The 21,318-nt window shown below is 40.2% G+C and overlaps 1 protein-coding gene across 3 annotated transcripts in view; it reads left to right on the forward strand.

Annotated features, from left to right (window-relative positions):
• The first annotated feature begins 203 nt into the window (after positions 1 to 203).
• Positions 204 to 21,318, forward strand: part of LOC117317374 (prolow-density lipoprotein receptor-related protein 1-like) — a 29,513-nt gene continuing 8,398 nt past the window's right edge. For all 3 annotated transcript variants that reach the window (XR_004530188.1, XR_004530189.1, XM_033872180.1), the window contains exons 1-5: positions 204 to 366; positions 8,009 to 8,679; positions 13,651 to 13,848; positions 14,871 to 15,075; positions 19,490 to 19,678. Coding sequence is in view for 1 of the 3 variants with exons in the window: in XM_033872180.1 (XP_033728071.1) it covers positions 8,124 to 8,679; positions 13,651 to 13,848; positions 14,871 to 15,075; positions 19,490 to 19,678 (1,148 nt within the window). In the remaining 2 variants the exon portion in view is untranslated. The remainder of the gene's footprint in view (positions 367 to 8,008; positions 8,680 to 13,650; positions 13,849 to 14,870; positions 15,076 to 19,489; positions 19,679 to 21,318) is intronic.

The raw sequence follows: 21,318 nt of genomic DNA on the forward strand, positions 1-21,318 counted from the left end.
AACAGATAAGTGTGGATGTTGAAGCTGTAAATATCCATAGAAAAAAAAGACAGATTAAGGAATTAACAAAATATTTAGTATTTAAAATTTTATGAAAAAAACGTAGTATAAAACGGAGATTTTGTAAAATCTGATAATATGTTTTGGAATCCAGTCCATGTATATTGCATTTATCACTGTAATCTGGCGAACGCATTCCTCACATAGGCCTGTGTGGGGATCAGCACGCGCTATTACAATACAGCCGCTGAATCTGTGAGGAGGCTTGGTGTGACGGGAGGGTCTGGGGGACAGCACGCGGTCGTGATCTACAGGAGGCGGAGATATCTACTGACGGTAACCCTAGCAGGTCGTTAGATTCTAACGGTGAGTACAATATTGTTTAAGTTATATTACACAATAGTGAAAAGTATAGCAACTGCCCGGTTCGTATTTTCTTCTTACAATATATAGAAATATGATTGATATCTTTATGATAACTGGAAACTTTACCGCGTACGTACAGAATTCAGAAAGTAAAACCCACCTGTTAGGATGAGGAAGGTGAGATTAAGACATTCGGTATCGTCTGCTAGTGGTCTGTAGTACATTCACGGAATCTCGAAATGTTAAAATAGACATATCGATACCATTGCGATCTCCAGTCGGGTCCAGATGCCTTGTTCTTTCTCAGGAATGTTCAGGTAGGTTTTAATAATATCACCGACTCCACAGGGAGTCACAGTCGTGTCAGATAGTCTTACCGACTCCAAAGGGAGTCACAGTCGTGTCAGATAGTCTTACTGACTCCACAGGGAGTCACATTCGTTTCAGATAGTCTTACTGACTCCATAGGGAGTCACATTCGTGTCAGATAATCTTACTGACTCCACAGGGAGTCACAGTCGTGTCAGATAATCTTACTGACTCCACAGGGAGTCACAGTCGTGTCAGATAGTCATACCGACTCCACAGGGAGTCACAGTCGTGTCAGATAATCTTACCGACTCCACAGGGAGTCACAGTCGTGTCAGATAATCTTACCGACTCCACAGGGAGTCACAGTCGTGTCAGAGAATCTTACCGACTCCACAGGGAGTCACAGTCGTGTCAGATAGTCTTACTGACTCCATAGTGAGTCACAGTCGTGTCAGATAATCTTACCGACTCCAAAGGGAGTCACAGTCGTGTCAGATAATCTTACTGACTCCATAGGGAGTCACAGTCGTGTCAGATAATCTTACCGACTCCAAAGGGAGTCACAGTCGTGTCAGATAATCTTACCGACTCCACAGGGAGTCACAGTAGTGTCAGATAATCTTACTGACTCCACAGGGAGTCACAGTCGTGTCAGATAATCTTACCGACTCCATAGGGAGTCACAGTCGTGTCAGATAGTCTTACCGACTCCACAGGGAGTCACAGTCGTGTCAGATAGTCTTACCGACTCCACAGGGAGTCACAGTCGTGTCAGATAATCTTACCGACTCCACTGGGAGTCACAGTCGTGTCAGATAGTCTTATCGACTCCACAGGAAGTCACAATCGTGTCAGATAATCTTACTGACTCCATAGGGAGTCACATTCGTGTCAGATAGTCTTACTGACTCCATAGGGAGTCACAGTCGTGTCAGATAATCTTACTGACTCCACAGGGAGTCACAGTCGTGTCAGATAGTCATACCGACTCCAAAGGGAGTCACAGTCGTGTCAGATAATCTTACTGACTCCATAGGGAGTCACATTCGTGTCAGATAGTCTTACTGACTCCATAGGGAGTCACAGTCGTGTCAGATAATCTTACTGACTCCACAGGGAGTCACAGTCGTGTCAGATAGTCTTACCGACTCCAAAGGGAGTCACAGTCGTGTCAGATAATCTTACCGACTCCACAGGGAGTCACAGTCGTGTCAGATAGTCTAACTGACTCCACAGGGAGTCAAGTCGTGTCAGATAGTCTAACCGACTCCACAGGGAGTCACAGTCGTTTCAGATAATCTTACTGACTCCATAGGGAGTCACAGTCGTGTCAGATAGTCTTACCGACTCCACAGGGAGTCACAGTCGTGTCAGATAATCTTACCGACTCCACAGGGAGTCACAGTCGTGTCAGATAGTCTTACCGACTCCACAGGGAGTCACAGTCGTGTCAGATAGTCTTACCTGACTCCACAGGGAGTCACAGTCGTGTCAGATAATCTTACCGACTCCACAGGGAGTCACAGTCGTGTCAGATAGTCTTACTGACTCCATAGGGAGTCACAGTCGTGTCAGATAATCTTACTGACTCCACAGGGAGTCACAGTCGTGTCAGATAGTCTAATTGACTCCACAGGGAGTCACAGTCGTGTCAGATAGTCTAACTGACTCCACAGGGAGTCACAGTCGTGTCAGATAATTTTACCGACTCCACAGGGAGTCACAGTCATGTCAGATAATCTTACCGACTCCACAGGGAGTCACAGTCGTGTCAGATAATCTTACCGACTCCACAGGGAGTCACAGCCGTGTCAGATAATCTTACCGACTCCACAGGGAGTCACAGTCGTGTCAGATAGTCTTACCGACTCCACAGGGAGTCACAGTCGTGTCAGATAGTCTTACCGACTCCACAGGGAGTCACAGTCGTGTCAGATAGTCATACCGACTCCATAGGGAGTCACAGTCGTGTCAGATAATCTTACTGACTCCACAGGGAGTCACAGTCGTGTCAGATAATCTTACCGACTCCACAGGGAGTCACAGTCCTATCAGATATTCTTACTGACTCCACAGGGAGTCACAGTCCTATCAGATATTCTTACTGACTCCACAGGGAGTCACAGTCGTGTCAGATAGTCTTACTGACTCCACAGGGAGTCACAGTCGTGTCAGATAGTCATACCGACTCCATAGGGAGTCACAGTCGTGTCAGATAGTCATACCGACTCCATAGGGAGTCACAGTCGTGTCAGATAGTCTTACCGACTCCACAGGGAGTCAAAGTCGTGTCAGATAGTCTTACCGACTCCACAGGGAGTCACAGTCCTATCAGATATTCTTACTGACTCCACAGGGAGTCACAGTCGTGTCAGATAGTCTTACTGACTCCACAGGGAGTCACAGTCGTGTCAGATAATCTTACCGACTCCATAGGGAGTCACAGTCGTGTCAGATAATTAATCCGACTCCGTAACCCCTGGTCCCTTTCTTTTACAAAATATATTTCATAAAGAAGTGAATTTCTAAGTCTGCCATTAACCAACGTTTCTTTAAACCGTAAGCCGATATCTCTCTGAAATCTGGACACCCGATTATCCGATACTATTTTATTTCGGTTCAAGTTTAATACCAAATCAGACAAAATTGTCGTGGAAACGGAATTCCTGACAAGAAATGAGAATCGCTTAACATTCTGCTTGCGAAGTTTCCGTCATTGACAGCGTTCAAAGGGGGAAGATGGCGAGGCGGTAAATCCGGTCGGTTGTTCGCGCTCATTCGATCGGAACCCGAAGCTAACCAGACACGGTTGTTTATCGTCATTGTACGGTATCTCAGGGTAATGGCTCCACCAGGCGTCTGTACTTCCTAAAATACCAATCCACTAATAAATCTGGTAAAATAATTGCTTCTTCAAACGCACAAATGATAATTTGACATGTTGATATCAGACCTGTTGAGTCTATCGTAAATAATAACTGATGTGTTTATCACAAATTATGACAAATTGACTTGATGATATCTGTCCTGTCAGAGACGCACATATAGGCACTGTCTCTGTTAGTAACGACGTAGCGAGATGACATCGAGCAAATTACACTTGTTTTTTTATTGTGAACCACTTTTCTCCAAAAAATCTCGTCCAATCGTTTAAATTTTTGAATCTGTAAAAAGCTGAATTGATTCACTGATTAAGGTTTTGTAGCAAATGATTTTGTATGTGCCTGATCCGTGGGAAGTTTTCGTCAATGATAATTTTGCATGTTGATATCTGACCTGTCGAGCTATCGTCAAACATACCCTCATATTTATACTCACCGGTAAATCTATTTCATACCGGTATATTTATACTCACCGGTAAATCTATTTCATAGCGGTATATCTTTTACTCACCGGTAAATCTATTTCATACCGGTATATTTATACTCACCGGTAAATCTATTTCATACCGGTATATTTATACTCACCGGTAAATCTATTTCATACCCGTATATTTATACTCACCGGTAAATCTATTTCATACCGGTATATTTATACTCACCGGTAAATCTATTTCATACCGGTATATTTATACTCACCGGTAAATCTATTTCATACCGGTATATTTATACTCACCGGTAAATCTATTTCATACCCGTATATTTATACTCACCGGTAAATCTATTTCATACCGGTATATTTATACTCACCGGTAAATCTATTTCATACCCGTATATTTATACTCACCGGTAAATCTATTTCATACCCGTATATTTATACTCACCGGTAAATCTATTTCATACCCGTATATTTATACTCACCGGTAAATCTATTTCATACCGGTATATTTATACTCACCGGTAAATCTATTTCATACCGGTATATCTTTTACTCACCCGTAAATCTGTTTCATTTAAGGAAGTACACTTTTTTTTTAAATTTTCATGGCGGCTAGTTATGCAGATAGCTACTGCTATTCATAGCCGCCATGAAAATGAAAAACAATCCATTCAATTGATGTAATATTATTTACATTGATGATTTGGGAAAAAAACATAAAGAACAGAGTCATTTTAAAATTTTGAACTTTTAATAGCTATATACGAAAAGATGCTAAATCAATGGAACAGCCGGTGATCCTGCTAATGCACCAACATTTACCGTGTCCTCCACTCCGCAAACTCCAGTCGGTTTCTAATTTGTGTTTTTCTTTCTTTCTTTCTTTCTTTCTTTCTTTCTTTCTTTCTTTCTTTCTTTCTTTTTTATTTATAGCAAAACATATCAGATTAGATCGAATACAATAATCAAATTATAATTTTTTATGTGAATATATTGCATAAAAAAAACAAAACAATGAAAACACCCACAATTAACGGAAATGAAAAGGGAACTATTTTCCAGACGTAGTTATATTTAACTGTTGTGATGTGTCGAAAATCAGCACGTTTCCATACTGTATTCATAGTGTTTTCATGGTCTTATGCTTGTTCTTTTCACTTGGTATGTTTATATAAAGAATCAACACTCAGAGTGTAAATATATTAGTATATCTGTTTCAAATAACTTTTTCTTCCAAAATATGTCTTGTGGTCCCTATACCATTGACTAAATAATTACACGAGTGATTTCCTGTAGAATTACACACATATATGAGTTCCCCACACACAGGTGAGCTTTTCTAGATATACAAATCGGGTGTAGGCAAACAGACATCAGGCGGAGACTAGACGTGTACAACAGCGTACCAAGAACTTGGGAACGTCAGTATGTAGATGGAAATTAAGTTCGCCCATGATGAGTTCTTGTGATGTGACAGCGTTTCGTTATTATAAGAAGTATTTGTCAAAGAGTATAGACCAGATCGTACAATACGTTGGGTGTGTTACTGGGAAACCCCCGGATTCCTTCTACAGATACACACATGGAAATGTGCTCATCATGTTATTGTACGCAAGGAATGTTTATGTCAATACCTGTTTACATCGCTAATATATTTAAGAAATGCTATTCGTTTATACCTCCATTACACACGGATAATCCCACGTGTTTACCGATTGTTTATACCATTAATAAACACGGATAATCCCACGTGTTATACCGCCATTACACACAGATAATCTCACGTGTTTATACCTTCATTACACATTGATAATCTCACGTGTCTATACCGCCATTACACACGGATAATCCCACGTGTTATACCTCCATTACAGACGATAATCCCACGTGCTTATACCTCAATTACACACGGATATTCCCACGTGTTATACCGCCATTACACACAGATAACCACACGTGTTCTACCGCCATTACACACAGATAACCACACGTGTTATACCGCCATTACACACGGACAATCCAACGTGTTTATACCTCCATTACACACGATAATCTCACGTGTTTATACCGCCATTACACACAGATTACCTCACGTGTTATACCGCCATTACACACATATAATCCTACGTGTTATACCTCCATTACACACGGATAATCCCACGTGTTATACCGCCATTACACACGGATAATCCCACGTGTTTATACCTCCGTTACACACAGATAATCCCACGTGTTATACCGCCATAACCCATGGATAATATCACGTGTTTATACCTCCATTACACACTGATAATCTCGGGTGTTTTTACCGCCATTACACACTGACAATCCCACGTGTTATACCGCCATTACACACGGACAATCCCACGTGTTTATACCTCCATTACAAACTGATAATCTCACGTGTTTATACCTCCATTACACACGATAATCCCACGTGTTATACCTCCATTACAGACGATAATCCCACGTGCTTATACCTCAATTACACACGGATATTCCCACGTGTTATACCGCCATTACACACAGATAACCACACGTGTTCTACCGCCATTACACACAGATAACCACACGTGTTATACCGCCATTACACACGGACAATCTCACGTGTTTATACCGCCATTACACACGGACAATCCCACGTGTTATACCGCCATTACACGCAGATAACATCACGTGTTATACCGCCATTACACACAGATTACCTCACGTGTTATACCGCCATTACAAACGGATAATCCGTGTTATACCGCCATTACACACAGATAACCTCACGTGTTTATACCGCCATTACACACAGATTACCCACGTGTTTATACGCATACACACGATACCACGTTCCATTACACACATATAATCCTACGTGTTATACCTCCATTACACACTGATAATCCACGTGTTATACCCATACCCGGATATACACGTTAACCCATTACCACGGATAATCCCACGTGTTTATACCGCCATTACACACAGATTACCTCACGTGTTTATACCGCCATTACACACGGATAATATCACGTGTTTATACCTCCATTACACACTGATAATCTCGGGTGTTTTTACCGCCATTACACACTGATAATCCCACGTGTTATACCGCCATTACACACAGATAATCCCACGTGTTTATACCTCCATTACAAACTGATAATCTCACGTGTTTATACCTCCATTACACACGATAATCTCACGTGTTTATACCGCCATTACACACAGATTACCTCACGTGTTATACCGCCATTACACACATATAATCCTACGTGTTATACCTCCATTACACACAGATTACCTCACGTGTTATACCGCCATTACACACATATAATCCTACGTGTTTATACCTCCATTACACACGGATAATCCCACGTGTTATACCGCCATTACACACGGATAAGCCCACGTGTTTATACCTCCGTTACACACAGATAATCCCACGTGTTATACCGCCATAACCCATGGATAATATCACGTGTTTATACCTCCATTACACACTGATAATCTCGGGTGTTTTTACCGCCATTACACACGGACAATCCCACGTGTTATACCGCCATTACACACGATAATATCACGTGTTTATACCTCCGTTACACACGGATAATCCCACGTGTTTATACCTCCATTACACACTGATAATCTCGGGTGTTTTATACCGCCATTACACACGGACAATCCCACGTGTTATACCTCCATTACACACTGATAATCTCGCGTGTTTATACCGCCATTACACACGGATAATCTCACGTGTTTATACCGCCATTACACACGGATAATCCCACGTGTTTATACCGCCATTACACACGGATAATCCCACGTGTTTATACCTCCATTACACACTGATAATCTCGGGTGTTTTTACCGCCATTACACACGGACAATCCCACGTGTTATACCGCCATTACACACGGATAATCTCACGTGTTTATACCTCCATTACACACTGATAATCTCACGTGTTAGTTGTACTTTTTTATTTTAATTTTTAATATTGCGTAACTCTCTGTTTCAGATAAGAAATCCAATGGGATCCGGTAACAGTTGAGTATACAGTTAGAGTGAGCAGAAGGACGCGTCCATCGTAAACAACCAATCAGCATAAGTACCTCATTCCTTGTCTCCAAATCATGGCGAGTGTCAAGGCCGTTCTACGTCACATATACGTCATCATGTCCATGTTTATCACTTTAAGACTGTGTCAGGACGACTATTATGAATGTGAACCCTTACGAGCATCTGTGTGCGAGTCTATGCCCTATAATTATACCATATTACCTAATACATTCAACGACAATAGCCAAGACGATGCTATAATCGCCATTAACCAGTACAGTCCCCTGATGAAAATAGATTGTAGTGTGAGTCTAGTGCCATTTCTCTGCGTCCTGTATCTTCCCGTCTGCACACAAATGCAGACTCCTCTACCTCCTTGTCGAAAACTGTGCAATGATGTTCGAAACGGATGCGAATCCATCATGAATGAATTCGGCTACATGTGGCCAGAGGAATTTAATTGTGCAAAATTTCCTTCAAGTGGATTATGTGTTGGTGAAAATCTGACGTCATCAGAAGGGAGCACCTCTATCTGGGCGTTGTCACATCCTCAGTTTACGACCCCCAAACAGATGGCGTCACGGCCGATGGACATAACTTTGAAGCCAGGCAACAACGGAGAAAATACGGGTAAACATTTATTTATTTGCTTTAGCATTATAAATACTAGGTGGCGGATAATGTGTAGTTACTGTTACTGGGTGACGGATACTGTGTAGTTACTGATGCTGGGTGACAGTTACTGTGTAGTTACTGATGCTGGGTGACAGTTACTGTGTAGTTACTAGTTACTGACGCTGGGTGACGGATACTGTGTAGTTACTGATGCTTGGTGACGGATACTGTGTAGTTACTGATGCTGGGTGACGGATACTGTGTAGTTACTGATGCTTGGTGACGGATACTGTGTAGTTACTGATGCTGGGTGACGGGTACTGTGTAATAACTGTTGCTGGGTGACGGATACTGTGTAGTTACTGATACTGGGTGACGGATACTGTGTAGTTACTGATACTGGGTGACGGATACTGTGTAGTTACTAGTTACTGATACTGGGTGACGGATACTGTGTAGTTACTGATGCTGGGTGACGGATACTGTGTAGTTACTAGTTACTGATGCTGGGTGACGGGTACTGTGTAGTTACTGATACTGGGTGACGGATACTGTGTAGTTAGTGTTGCTGGGTGACGGATACTGTTAAGTTCCTGATGCTGGGTGACGGATACTGTGTAGTTACTAGTTACTGATGCTGGGTGACGGATACTGTGTAGTTACTGATGCTTGGTGACGGATACTGTGTAGTTACTAGTTACTGATGCTGGGTGACGGATACTGTGTAGTTACTGATGCTGGGTGACGGATACTGTGTAGTTACCTGGTACTGATACTGGGTGGCGGATACTGTGTAGTTACTGATACTGGGTGACGGATACTGTGTAGTTACTGATACTGGGTGACGGATACTGTGTAGTTACTGATGCTGGGTGACGGATACTGTGTAGTTACTAGTTACTGATGCTGGGTGACGGATACTGTGTAGTTACTGATGCTGGGTGACGGGTACTGTGTAGTTACTGATGCTGGGTGACGGATACTGTGTAATAACTGATGCTGGGTGACGGATACTGTGTAGTTACTGATGCTAGGTGACGGATACTGTGTAGTTACTGATGCTGGGTGATGGATACTGTGTAGTTACTGATGCTGGGTGACGGATACTGTGTAGTTACTGATGCTGGGTGACGGATACTGTGTAGTTACTGATGCTGGGTGACGGATACTGTTTAGTTACTGATGCTGGGTGACGGATACTGTGTAGTTACTGTTGCTGGGTGACGGATACTGTGTAGTTACTGATGCTGGGTGACGGGTACTGTGTAGTTACTGATGCTGGGTGACGGATACTGTTTATTTACTGTTGCTGGGTGACGGGTACTGTGTAGTTACTGATGCTGGGTGACGGATACTGTTTATTTACTGATACTTGGTGACGGATACTGTGTAGTTACCTGTTACTGATACTGGGTTGCGGATACTGTGTAGTTACTGATACTGGGTGACGGGTACTGTGTAGTTACTGATGCTGGGTGACGGATACTTTGTAATAACTGTTGCTGGGTTACGGATACTGTGTAGTTACTGATGCTAGGTGACGGATACTGTGTAGTTACTGATGCTTGGTGACGGAAACTGTGTAGTTACGGATGCTGGGTGACGGATACTGTTTATTTACTGATACTTGGTGACGGATACTGTGAGGTTACTGATGCTGGGTGACGGATACTTTGTAGCTACGGATGTTTGATGAAGGATAATGTTTAGTTACTGGTACTTGGTGACGGATACTGTGAGGTTGTAGTAAGTAAATCTCGGTTAGTGACTGATTGTTAATGCCTAATGTTAAGTGATTAATTAGCTGTTCTATATATTACTAATTGATCTTTTGTAATAACTTCTTCTTAGTGACAAGTATTTCAGTAAATTTTAACATAGTGACTATATCATTATCCATCCGATAGCTATATTTTACCACTGAAAGCTTAAAACAACAACCAAAGCTATCATTAGAGAAAGTTCTGACCTAGCCGGATCAAACATGTACACAAAAATAATTTTCTATTGTCTGAGACTGAGGCATCGCCATCAAAATGACAACCTAATGTAAGATCGCTGAAGTGTGGCTAAGATGAGCAAGGCTATTTTAACGAAGAACAGTCTTTGATCCCCACCCCAGCTCTCTCCGTAGAACTGAAGAACAACTTCCAGTAAGCACTTTGGTGATTGATGTCTCGTAGGATGGTTGCGTTATGTTCTGCGGAGTAAGTTATCTTCCCAACAAGGACACTGACAATTTGTATAGTCAGTATCCACGAGGTGAGGAGGATTGTGATTCCAACTAAAAGGTGAAGAAAAGAGTGTTCATTCTGATTTACTTACATGTATTGCTGAGGAGTAAAACGACAGCGAATACCAGCATGTGTAACTAATTACCATAATACATAAATTTCAAGGAGCCCTTGAAAAAGTCATACAAAACTTCCTCATAAAAACGTGCAAGTGGACTTGTTCAGAATCTAACGGTCAAAGGTCAAGGTCACTGATCTCAGTGTATCTGTTATAAACGTAACTGTTCTCAAAGACTAAGGTTACTTTTCTCACGGGCCAAGGTAACTGTTCTCAAGGTAAGTATTCTTATACACCAAGGTAACTGTTCTCAAGGTAAGTATTCTTAAACACCAAGGTAACTGTAATCAAGGGCAAAAGCATCTGTTCTCAAGGTCATTGTTCTCAGGAACAAAGGTTCTCAAGGTCATTGTTTCAAGGACCAAGGCAACTGTTCTCAAAGACCAAGTTATATTAACCGTTCCAAAAGACCAAGGTAACTTTTCTCAAGGTCATTGTTCTCAAGGACCAAGGTAGCTGTTATTCTGGACTAAGGTAACTATTCTCAAAGACCAAGGTAACTATTCCCAAGACTAAGGTAACTGTTCTCAGGGTAACTGTTCTCAATGTCATTGTTCTCAAGGACCAAGGTAACTGTTCACAAAGACCTAGTTAACTGTTCTCAAAGTTAATTTCTCAAGACCATTATTCACAAGGACCAAGGTAGCTGTTATTCTGGACTAAGGTAACTATTCTCAAAGACCTAGGTAACTGTTCTCAAGGTAACTGTTTTATAAGACCAAGGTAACTATTCCCAAGACTAAGGTAACTGTTCTCAGGGTAACTGTTCTCAATGCCGTTGTTCTCAATGACCAAGGTAACTGTTCACAAAGACCTAGTTAACTGTTCTCAAGGTAACTGTTCACAAAGATCAAGGTAACTGTTCTCACAGACCAAGGTAACTGTTCTCACAGACCAAGGTAACTGTTCTCAAGGTAACTGTTCTCAAAGATCAAGGTAACTGTTCTCAAGGTAACTGTTCTCAAGGTAACTGTTATCAAGGTAACTGTTCTCAAGGTAACTGTTCACAAATATCAAGGTAACTGTTCACAAATATCAAGGTTACTGTTCTCACATACCAAGGTAACTGTTCTCACAGACCAAGGTAACTGTTCTCACAGACCAAGGTAACTGTTCTCAAGGTAACTGTTCACAAAGATCAAGGTAACTGTTCACAAAGATCAAGGTAACTGTTCTCACAGACCAAGGTAACTCTTCTCACAGACCAAGGTAACTGTTCTCAAAGACCTAGTTAACTGTTCTCAAAGACCTAGTTAACTGTTCTCAGGGTAACTGTTCTCAATGTCATTGTTCACAATGACCAAGGTAACTGTTCACAAAGACCTAGTTAACTGTTCTCAAGGTAACTGTTCTCAAAGATCAAGGTAACTGTTCACAAAGATCAAGGTAACTGTTCTCACAGACCAAGGTAACTGTTCTCACAGACCAAGGTAGCTTAACCAGTTGTTTTCTCAAAGATAGAAGATTGCCCAAGATGCCTTTCTATTTAGAGTTACTGAATGTTACTTAAACTGCATGTATGATGGGACTACTAATTTGTAGGCTCCCGGCATACAAATATTTATTTTACTGTTCTGACCAGGTTCAGCTTAATTGTGTTTAGCTGCACGTGGTTTTCGGTCGATTCACCTATAGAAGTATGTATTTATAGTTCTGCTCGTAGATGTTTTATAAACAATGCCAAACCGAACGCAGCAAGATAAGTTTATTTAGCGATTTTTCACCTTTGTCATGTGAACCAAGATCATATAGATTACTTTAGGATTTTTAGGATATCGTTTGCGTTGGAGATCCAAAATTATCATAACCGTAGATATTTGGATATATTTAAATGCCTTATAACTTGAGTAAATAATAATTATATTGTGAATATATGACGATACATTTTAACACATGAACGGAAATATCGTATATTGTATTTTATAAAAAAAAAACGTTCGTTTTTTTGAACAAAAAATCGTTGTTTACAAACTTCATTGTGTACACACTTTCGTTGTTTTCAAACTTCCGTTGTTTACAAACGTTCGTTGTTGACAAACTTTCGTTGATCATACAAATATAAATACAACTAATATTGTTTTATTGTGTTATTGTTATGTCATTGTTATTTGGGCTAACTACGAACGTAGGAGCCCAGGGAATAATTTGAAAGTTTAAAATCACAATAGGAAGTCCACACGAACGTAATACACAGTATTGCTGTAGACAGGCATTAATGAATTGCGATAACTTCTGTCTAATCCAAGGTTTAAATCGAATCATGAAAGAAATTCGGTTCAATTTGATTAAATAGCCATGTTGATATTTTACATAGTTTTACATATTGAATCGCCATTGACCACACAGGAAGACAGGGTGTCAAGTCTCAATGTAGTATATAGCAACCCGATAAATTCATTACAAAGACATTTGTAACAGAATGCCTCCGCTAGGGATCGAACCCGGGACCTCTGGCTTACTTTCCTTACGTTCAACCGATTGTCGCGAAGAGAGGTTCTCTATCGGAGCGCTGCGACGCTGAAAATAATACCTTCGGGTTGCCACGACCCCAAGGATTTTTCTGTATTACACAATTTATAACTCTCGATATGTATCGAAAGGTGCTAATATTTTGTGCGTTTTTTCTTCTTTCAGACACTGAAATCCCTGTGTTTATCATCCTGTCATCTTTACATAAACTGTTGCTGTATGACGTGTCGACCGGTGACCTGATCACACTCTACTCCGGCCTAGACCAGGGCGCGGCTATCGACTACCATTTCGGCCTACAGTGGATTTACTGGGCCAGCCACGGGGACAGCAGGATATACCGGGGCTCTCTCGCTCTCGACGGTACGTTAGCTTTCTAATGTACCAGCAGAATTCAGTCGCCGAAATATTTTTTTATCTTCCTTAATAATTCAGACGTTTGTTAAAGTAGCAAGTAGCTGTTGACGCCACACAAATGCGCCAACATTAATCACTGTTATGTCACAAGTCTGAATGAAAAAATGGCCAATTGTCGAGGCAATTACGCCTCGTAATGCCGACAAACGTTTAAAATAGGAAAAAATTGTTTGTGTAATCACCGTTACAATTTATAGGGAAACGATGAAAATTCCTCAATTGTCCAAATTAGCCGCCGAAATGAACTTGACAACAGATTGACTTTGGATTCTCGCAGACCGAATAAAACACCGTTGTCATTAATAACATTTTTGATGGTGTATTTTGTTTGTATTGTATTTTGTTTGTAATAAACATTTCGTGTGATAATGTATTTTTGAAGAAGAACAAATACTTCATTGGTGAAAGTTTTTTTTCAATAATCCACTTACTAAAGCGCTGTTCTTCATTTATGAAGAAAATAAACATCACATCAACAATGATTGTATTTGTAGAAAGTTTTTGACATGTCACAAACGATTGTATTGGTAGATCAAAGAAATTCTGATACTGTAAACGTGGAGAAAGGGGGACATTTACGCTAATTACTTTCCTTTTTATCGCGAAAAATCCCCCCCCCCCCCCCCCCCCCCCCGCCGCGTATTATTTTGATATCAATTGCATAATCTCGATCAGCAAGCGAAAGTGGATAGATCGCGAAAATTACCCCAACGCGTATAGTTTAAATGTCGAAATCGCGAAATTAACCCCCCGCGAAAATAACCACGTTTACAGTATGTCACAAATGATTGTATTGGTAGATCACAGAAAGTCTGATATGTCACAAATGATTCTATTGGTAGATCAAAGAAAGTCTGATATGTCACAAATGTTTCTATTGGTAGATGAAACAAAATATATTATGTAACAAATGATTGTAATGGTAGATCAAAGGAATTCTGATATGCCGCCATTGACTATATTTCTAGTTCTGACAGACGTCCATTTGGTAGTTGACTCTGTGTCGTCCTCCATTGAAAGCATTGCTGTTGACTGGATCACACGTCATCTGTTCTGGATGGAGACATACCCTTCACAGATCAGAGTTGCCACCCTTGAGGGAGAAAATCCTACAATATTATTGGATAAAGAACTGGCCAATCCGAAGTCTCTGGTCCTTGATCCTATTGAAGGGTAAATCTGAATCCTTGGTAGTCCAGGGGTTACTCCCACTTTCTCTCTTTGCACCTTTGGAATATATCGTATCAAAATCGAAGGTTTAATCAACACCATCTTGTTGATAGAAAAAGACTAATTTGATAATTTCTTGCTCATTGCATACGAATTTTGAAGTCGCCATTACCGAAAACGCTGCACGAAATGTATCAGCTTAGCGATTGGTCAGTTTGTTTTTACTGTCACCAATCAAATAGCTAGTTGTGTGGCTCTGATTATGCAAGGAGCGAAAGTGAACGTAGAAAATGTTGCCTGTGTCACATTGAAGGCGAGCGAGATGTTGTGATAACATTTGTCTTAGTACTATAATTATGTTACTGGAGGTTTGGGTGAGAAATTAACACAGATCCAATCGCTCGCTGGGAAAGCCAACAAACAGTTCATTGCTAATATTTTTAATTAACAAATTTCCTGTGAAAATGTCTGTGTCCTATGAAAATGATATACACTATGTATACAGGTGGATTTGATATTTTCGTGGGCATCATACCGACGTACCTGTTAAATTTCGCGGGCGAATATGTCGCGGTTGTTCACAGGGGCATGTCTAGTCTTATATTAAAAAATAGCCAGAAATACCTATATATAGGGACTTCTTATTTCTGGCTATTTTTTAATACAAGACTAGATATGCCCCTGTGGGATGTCCCAGTAAGATCTAGTTCGGGGGTGTTAATCTCGCGCAACCGCGCCTTGTAAACATGTACATAGCGCTAAAATAGATACTCATGTATGAGTATCTATTTTAGCGCTATAATTAATGACCGCGAATACAACAGAAATAAACCCCCGCGAACATAACAAAATACATTGTACATAAAATATTTTAACTGATAATTTGTCAGAATATATGCACAAGTTATTTCTCACTAAGGTGAAGATTTGAAAACTTTAAGAAAGAAAGTTTGCCAATATATCATCACTGATGTTTTACGTCACAAACATATGGGCCTGATTTTCACTGTTACAATAACATCCATACATTTTTATATTTACATTACGCGTTGTACTTCTTTGCTTCGGGTATGAATTTTGTAATTACACCTTGTACGTAATACGTAAATACGGGAATCTGGGATGTCTGCAATATTTAGCCTCCATCTTCGTCTAAGCCATTCTACAGCCGAGGATTAAAATTGATCGAACGTCTACGCAAGACAGCTTGGTGAAAGGACTCGGCACACACCGCCGATTGGATTAAGCAATGTTATGTCCAAAACTTTTATGTTTTTCATACACATGTTAGTAGGGTACCATGACACAGAGGTTGGATGAGAAAATAAGATCTATTTCGAGTTACATGGTTCGAAACATAGCACATATCATTTACATTGACATTTATCAAACTTGTTCAAGATTGTAATCTAGCGACAGTGATCCAAGCTGATGATAGACAGTATGTTAATCTTAAAGAACATTGATACATGAACGATAACTAAAACACTGAAACAATGGAGGGAGAGACTGGATACTACGGTGGCTGATTTCAGCGCCGTCACATTTGCGCCCAAACCATGCAAAGAGCAACAGTGCGCCATACGAGAAAAATGAACGCATAATAATACAACAAAATTCGTGATAGCGCGACATAAATAAAAATCTGTCGCCATTTCGGATTTGCAAGGTACTTTTGTCGCGTTGGCGGGGTATATTTTTCGCATGGCGCATTGTCGCTCTTCGCTTGGCGAACTGTCACCCTTCACGTGCACACTGCGACAATGTGCTGTGCGACAAAAGTGCCCCCCCCCCCCTCCAAAGCGACAAAAGTACCTTGCAAATGCGACAGGATTTGTTTAAGTCGCAATGTCGCGTAATTTTGTCGTACGGCGCGTTCATTTTGTCGCATGGCGTATTGTCGCTCTTTGCATGGCGCACTGTCACATGGTCGTTATCACGTAGCGGGGCGCCAATGTGATAGTACGACAATGTAAGAGTGCGACAATTTGAGAGTGCGACAATGTGAGAGTGCGACAATGTGAGAGTGTGACAATGTGATAGTGCGACAGTGTGAGAGTGCGACAATATGAGAGTGCGACAATGTGAGAGTGCGACAATGTGAGAGTGTGACAATGTGAGAGTGCGACAATGTGATAGTGCGACAGTGTGAGAGTGCGACAATATGAGAGTGCGACAATGTGAGAGTGCGACAATGTGAGAGTGTGACAATGTGATAGTGCGACAATGTGAGAGTGTGAGAGTGTGACAATGTGAGAGTGTGACAATGTGAGAGTGCGACAATGTGAGAGTGCGACAATGTGAGAGTGTAACAATGTGAGAGTGCGACAATGTGATAGTGCGACAATATGATAGTGCGACAAGTTGACGTGTGATAGTGCAACAAGTTGACGTGTGATAGTGCAACAAGTTGACGTGTGATAGTGCAACAAGTTGACGTGTGATAGTGCAACAAGTTGACGTGTGATAGTGCAACAAGTTGACGTGTGATAGTGCAACAAGTTGACGTGTGATAGTGCAACAAGTTGACGTGTGATAGTGCAACAAGTTGACGTGTGATAGTGCAACAAGTTGACGTGTGATAGTGCAACAAGTTGACGTGTGATAGTGCAACAAGTTGACGTGTGATAGTGCAACATAGCCGAAATCAGTCACTATAGCTAACTGATTAGGGTGGCAATGTCTTCTGTTTTTGGGCACAGGGACTTGAGAATTTGTTATTGTCTACATGTATGTGGGCCTCCCTTAGTGTGTATAGCACATTTTCAGACGTTTTGGGGAGGCTAGATTAAAATTCGGTAAAAAAGACACCCCCGGTGTCATTCTGAAAATGTGCTATACAACATTTTCAGAATGACACCGGGGGTGTCATTTTACCGAATTTTAATCTAGCCTCCCCAAAACGTCTGAAAATGTGCTATACACACTAGGGGAGGCCCAAATACATGTAGACAATAACAAATTCTCAAGTCCCTGTGGTTTTGGGGACGCCAGAGAACCCCATGTTGATCGCATGATGCGACTAAAGGTGTCTCCTGTAGAATCGGTGGATTTCTTATGTCTCCTTTGCTCCAGGGGCCAAAAACTATCCGCCGCAGAATTAACAACACTTTCGTTCTTGATATTTGCCTGTGTGTCAGCTGTGTATTTGATAAATTGATATTATGTATCTTTTTTATGTTGTCTACAGTTTATAGATATTGTTTACCCTGTTTTGATATTATGTACAGTTTATAGATATTGTTTACCCCTCTGTTTTGATATTATGTACAGTTTATAGATATTGTTTACCCCACAGGTATCTGTTTTGATATTATGTACAGTTTATAGATATTGTTTACCCCACAGGTATCTGTTTTGATATTATATACAGTTTATAGATATTGTTTACCCCACAGGTATCTGTTTTGATATTATGTACAGTTTATAGATATTGTTTACCCCACAGGTATCTGTTTTGATATTATGTACAGTTTATAGATATTGTTTACCTCACAGGTATCTGTTTTGATATTATTTACAGTTGATAGATATTGTTTACCCCACAGGTATCTGTTTTGATATTATTTACAGTTTATAGGTATTGTTTACCCCACAGGTATCTGTTTTGATATTATGTACAGTTTATAGATATTGTTTACCCCACAGGTATCTGTTTTGATATTATGTACAGTTTATAGATATTGTTTACCCTACAGGTATCTGTTTTGATATTATGTACAGTTTATAGATATTGTTTACCCCACAGGTATCTGTTTTGATATTATGTACAGTTTATAGATATTGTTTACCCCTCTGTTTTGATATTATATACAGTTTATAGATATTGTTTACTCCACAGGTATCTGTTTTGATATTATGTACAGTTTATAGATATTGTTTACCCCACAGGTATCTGTTTTGATATTATTTACAGTTTATAAATATTGTTTACCCCACAGGTATCTGTTTTGATATTATGTACAGTTTATAGATATTGTTTACCCCACAGGTATCTGTTTTGATATTATATACAGTTTATAGATATTGTTTACCCCTCTGTTTTGATATTATGTACAGTTTATAGATATTGTTTACCCCTCTGTTTTGATATTATGTACAGTTTATAGATATTGTTTACCCCACAGGTATCTGTTTTGATATTATTTACAGTTTATAAATATTGTTTACCCCACAGGTATCTGTTTTGATATTATTTACAGTTTATAGATATTGTTTACCCCACAGGTATCTGTTTTGATATTATGTACAGTTTATAGATATTGTTTACCCCACAGGTATCTGTTTTGATATTATGTACAGTTTATAGATATTGTTTACCCCACAGATATCTGTTTTGATATTATATACAGTTTATAGATATTATGTACAGTTTATAGATATTATATACAGTTTATAGATATTGTTTTCCCCACAGGTATCTGTTTTGGATAGACTGGGTCGGTACTTTATACTCACCTTCCGCCAGTATTGAGCGGTATGACATCAGTAGAAGCCGGCATGACGTCATTTTCAACATCACCAAGGAGATCTTACCAAATATGGGACGATCTATTGGCCTAGCTACGGACCTCCCGAACAAGCGTCTCTACTGGGTAGATGCAAAGTAGGTCAAATTTGGATTTCTATTTTTATCCTCCAATTAGATAAATAAATAATTTCTGCTTGAAATAGAATACGATGCCATGAACTCTTCGATCTTTGATGCAGCTAATCTTAATATGTTTGTTGAAATAGGTGTAATCTGTTAATTTCAAATTTCGAATCAAACCAAAACTTCCAAAGATACCTTATACACATGTTCGTATCTTCACCTGTAACAGGTGTGTTAATTAGGGTTTTGCATTGTTTAACGTCCTATCAACAGCTAAGGTCATTTAAGGACGGCCTCCCCTGTGTGTGTATGGTTTGGTTGTGTATTGTTTAACGTCCTATCAACAGCTAAGGTCGTTTAAGGACGGCCTCCCCTGCGTGCAAGATGCCCGCGTGTGGTGAGTGTTTGTCTTGGGAGGCCGCGGAATGTTCGAATTTGTCTCGTGATAGCGCGGAACTGATGCTGACTTTATAGTGCTACCTCACTGGAGTATACTGCCGATTTCATGAAGCAGGGCACACCACTTGGCCACATTAAACTGACAGCGGGCAAACCAGTCGTCACAGTCCTTAAATGCTGAGCTTTAAGCAGCACTGGGTTGAGTGTCGATGTGAACACGTACGTCACAATTAGAACTATACAATATTTGGAAAATGGTGGGAAACTACATGTAGTTATCTCGGCGCAAGTATATAAATCTATACATGTTGTCTGATCACACCAGCGCTGTATCGAAAAGAAATGTGTTCAGTATCTATATAAAAAAAACAAAAACAAAAACAAAAACTGGCCCCGTATAAATCAATATATTGCCATCTTAAACCAGTAACTATTTCTATCAACTGTTGTACTCCAAACCGAACAAAGCTATTTACAAAAAGGTCCAGTATGGTTTAAAATACTACATTAGGGTAGCTCTGTGGTGTTCAATTGACCTAGATTTGTTTGGCATATGTCGTTGATTTCAAGCAAAGGCGCTTACTCTTCCGTACCCCTGGTCTTATTCTCCTTGTACGTGTTCTCATTGGAAATCTTTATTTTTGTTGGTATTTTAGCCTCGATTTATTGGTTTCCGGTTTAATTCGTATTTCCTGTAGTGTTCAGTGACTTTTAGCGGGATTTCAATATGATTACACAACGGTACACGTACATTGCGTCTTGGATTACGTTTTCTCAGCTTCAGTTGGACACGAAAGCTACTGGCAGTGCAGATCCGTTAATACTGCAGAAGACAGCTGGTGCAGAAAACGGCCCGTGATTCATCAAACACATTTTCTCGTCATAAAAACATGAAATATTATGTGGAAACTAGGCGGTTTCCCGCCGTTTTCCTATTTCTCAGGAACAGGGTAATTTCTAATGAAAGCTAATGACTGTTTCGTATTTTTTTCCGAAACAATAATCTATATGAAGGTCACACATAGAAATAAAAAAACATTTTGAAATCAGTGTAATAAACTGATAATGTATACTCTCATTTACTTGACCTTAAAATCAAGGTCCTAGGGATGAAAGGTCATAGGGTAGAAAGGTCATGTGATTGAATTGTGTATCGGGTGTAATATTTGAGTAGTTCTATCGTTCATTGATGAAACTGGTAAAAACGAGTGCTGCCTGCAACTAATTGGTCTTCACCTAGAGGTCAGGTCACA

This window comes from Pecten maximus, chromosome 19, assembly GCF_902652985.1.
Source record: "Pecten maximus chromosome 19, xPecMax1.1, whole genome shotgun sequence".
NCBI classification, from domain to species: domain Eukaryota; kingdom Metazoa; phylum Mollusca; class Bivalvia; order Pectinida; family Pectinidae; genus Pecten; species Pecten maximus.